Source organism: Psammomys obesus, unplaced genomic scaffold, assembly GCF_907164565.1.
Source record: "Psammomys obesus unplaced genomic scaffold, mPsaObe1.curated_primary_1811, whole genome shotgun sequence".
NCBI lineage: Eukaryota > Metazoa > Chordata > Mammalia > Rodentia > Muridae > Psammomys > Psammomys obesus.
The window spans coordinates 9,912,755-9,916,219 of NW_026591918.1; the positions used below are offsets into that span (position 1 = coordinate 9,912,755).

A 3,465-nucleotide genomic window follows, 5' to 3' on the forward strand; every position below is an offset into this window, starting at 1 on the left:
ATCCATCCATCCATCCATCCATCCATCCATCCATCCATCCATCCATCCGTCATCTATCTTATTTTCACTCATGAACCAAATAGACATTACCGGGAACCTGGTTGACCTCTCCCAAAGCGCTCAGCTTCATTGACCTGAAAGTCAGGGGCCATGTAAAGCACATGGAGACTTGAAATGTGCCCTGGAAGGGAGCCATAGAGGCACAAGAATGAAACCCCGTGGCCAACAGAGAAGATCTGGGTTGGCTGAGTCCTGAGTAGTTGAGACAGGGTTTAGCCAGTCAGGGCCTCAGCAGCGTGGATAGTTGTGGGCTTTGTTGTTTTTTGTTTTGTTTTCATCTGTGTGTGTCCACTGTGGGAAGGCGGCTATAGTGGGCCGTCAGAGCTCTCCCAGTGTGGCTGGGCCCCGGCGGACAGCAGCTCTGTCCCTGCCCTCTGCGCGCCAGTGTCCTCAGGACATGGTGATACAGGCACATCACAGTAGCTTCCTGGGGAGTTGCGCAGCGTGCTGACTTCAGGAGGGAGAAATGGCCAAGGCTGGGAGGTGGAGGCTCTGCTGCAGGGTTGGAGGAGGAGGACTGTACCGTGGCCTCTCAATAGCTTCTCACCTTGGCACGTGGGGGCTGAGTGCCACGCCTGGTGTGGGCATAGTGGGATCATCTCTGGAGCAGAATGGCACTGTCATGGGTTCATCATGTTATCTTCCTTGTCCTTCCTGTCCTCGCCATTCCTGTAGCCCACACCCTGCATGTTTGTGTTCCCAGGGCTCTGCTCTTGTACACAGACCTGTCTCTGCTCTCTCCCTGTGACAACTTAGGGTATCATCTGTCCTTTAGTCCATCTTGTGGGTCAAACACTGTCTAATGTAAATGGCCTGACCTGAATCGGCTCAGTAGCCTAGAAAAACACAGGGAGGGTTGGGGTGCTCAGTGTCCCATTGCCCTTCTGGGTGCTCATAGCCCTGAGGTCCCTGGTCCATCCCGTAGGAACAAGCTTCCAGCGGATGATTCCCGAAGCCGGCCCTGCGGCAGGGGCTGCCGAGCAGGTCCAGCGGCTCATCTTCTGCACAGGAAAGGTGTACTATGACCTGGTGAAGGAGCGCAGCAGCCAGGGCCTGGAGCAGCAAGTGGCCATCACACGCCTGGAGCAGGTTTGCTGAGCATGAGCGCTGGTAGAGCTGGACGGGTCAACTCACCAGCCCCTGGCACTGGGCAGTGTGGGGCGTGACTGCCAAGGCCCTGCACACGCTGTCCCTCCTTGACCATGCCTTCGTATCTCCGCCTCCTCAGATCTCTCCATTCCCTTTTGACCTAATCATGCGGGAGGCAGAAAAATACTCCGGTGCTGAGCTGGTGTGGTGTCAGGAAGAGCATAAGAACATGGGCTACTACGACTACATCAGTCCGCGCTTCATGACTCTCCTTGGCCGCTCCCGGCCCATATGGTACTGGGCTAGACAGCTCACTAGCTACCTCCCACCTCTCCTAGCCGACCTTTGGCTCTTAAGCCTGGCAGTCCCATACTGGCTGATCCTGCCTCATTGGTGCCACCCAGAACTAGCCCCTGCCCTCCTCAGGCAAGCGTGTAAGTCCCTGTAGGCTCTGAGCTTGGTCTCCAGGTTAGCATATCAGGGTTGGAGGTGTTGCCTGTGTGACCTTCAAGGACAGTAAACCTAAGTATTCTGCGGCCAGGATCAAATTTCAGACCCTGTTGTGTGACTCAAATCTCCCACCTTGATGCTGCCAGAAAATGATAGGATTAGCTGTGTGTGCAGGCCAGCCTCCTGAGGTACCTAGCAGGTGGTAACCACTGGTGCTCTGGGTGAGCATCTTTGTCTTTGAGAAGATGGGACTGGGGTAAAAAAAAATGTAGAAAAACCAAAAGGGTGTTTGCTCCCAAAGTCTCTAGGGTGTGGCACAATTGCTATCTTCATGGTCATGGAGCCGGCAGCTTCTCCCTGTCTTGCGGCTGGGTCGCTGAGCTCGTAGGCCCACGGTGCATTGAGCGGACTGCCCAGGCAGGCAGTCTTCCTCGTGTGCGTGACCCTGCAGTTGTAGAAATACTGTGCAGCTAAGCCCAGCCCTTCCTTCATCTGACTCTCCCCCTCTAGGTATGTTGGCCGGGAACCGGCAGCCGCACCAGCCACCGGAAACAAGAATGCTCACTTGGTGTCACTGAGGAAGTTCCTGGATACTGCCTTCAATCTGAAAGCCTTTGAGGGCAAGACATTTTAGAACAAGGCCAAGGATGCTAGGTCTTGCTGAGGGAGGTTTTCAGGAAACTCTGGGGCCCCCAGATGAGCCACACTCGCATAGCAGTTGGGACCACAGAATAGCACTGCTGGTTTTGATCTCTGTTATTTCAGAATTTGTCAGGACCAAGACGTAGCACCCCTTAGGGGCAGGGGATGCAGCTATGTTCTGTTGCACCAGCTCTGCTGACCTTTCTCAATTTTGGGGGGTGGGGGTGGTGCTTTTCCTAGCTGCACTGGTCTTGTTCCTGAACAGCCACAGGAGCTGTGTACTAGTGCTCCCATCCTGGCAGACTCAGTTGCCGTTCACCCCGTTGTCTTCATGTGCAGATTCAAAAAGATGCCCTCCTCCGTGTTCTTGGAAGCAGAGATTTCAGCTCACTCGCGCTGCGAGATGCAGTGAGGTGTAGCCCACACGTGGAAACCAAAGTAGGAAACCAAAGAGAAGAGGAATAAAGATATGCTTCAGAAAGATGTGTTCTCTTTTCATGCTCTGCAGCTGGGGGGAGGGATGGCTGGCGGGGTGGGGGAAGGAGAATGAGGAGGGAAAGATTATCTCAGTATCCAGAACAGATTTTCCCTTGAGCCACAGGCACGGGTTTCTTGCTTCTCTTTGGCTTCTACCTTCTCCCTTGCTGAATTTGCACCTGCTGAGATGCCGGGCAGCTGTGGCAGCTGTGGCACATATGTCCCCTTTCCAGAATGCCTCCTAGGGATTCAATGCCAGGGCCTCCCACTGGAAGGTTGCAACTTCATGCCAGGTCTTTAGACTTGCGATCCTGTTTGGGAGATACACATGTGATTCCCTGCGTTTTATCTCCTGTCCCCTCTCTTACGTAATCTAAGGTCTGGCACATGCTAGCATGACTACCACTGAGTGACACCTGTAGCCATGTTTGTTTTGTTTTTATTACGGCTTTTGCAGTTTCACATATGCGTGCCTGGCACGCTGGCCACGCTCGCCTACCATCTCTGTGCCTCCTCTTTTCTCCATCCTCACAAATTCCTCCCTCAAGTTCATACATATTTGTTTTGTTTGGTGATTCATCAGGATTAACTAGAGCTATTTCTGACTGGGTCAGGAGCTATCCATTGGAGCCTTGTGGACTTGGAGGGTATACAGTTGAAGACTGAGGCCTGCCCTAAATCTATTGAGAGTGTATATGTTTTTCTTTCTTTCTTTCTTTCTTTCTTTCTTTCTTTCTTTCTTTCTTT

General features: G+C 53.0%; 1 protein-coding gene across 3 annotated transcripts in view; it reads left to right on the forward strand.

Moving 5' to 3' along the window:
• Positions 1 to 2,718, forward strand: part of Ogdhl (oxoglutarate dehydrogenase L) — a 25,862-nt gene extending 23,144 nt beyond the window's left edge. For all 3 annotated transcript variants that reach the window (XM_055612437.1, XM_055612439.1, XM_055612438.1), the window contains 3 exons: positions 986 to 1,149; positions 1,289 to 1,443; positions 2,110 to 2,718. In XM_055612437.1, coding sequence (XP_055468412.1) covers positions 986 to 1,149; positions 1,289 to 1,443; positions 2,110 to 2,233 — 443 coding nt within the window. In that variant the 3' untranslated portion in view covers positions 2,234 to 2,718. The remainder of the gene's footprint in view (positions 1 to 985; positions 1,150 to 1,288; positions 1,444 to 2,109) is intronic.
• The last annotated feature ends 747 nt before the right edge of the window (positions 2,719 to 3,465 follow it).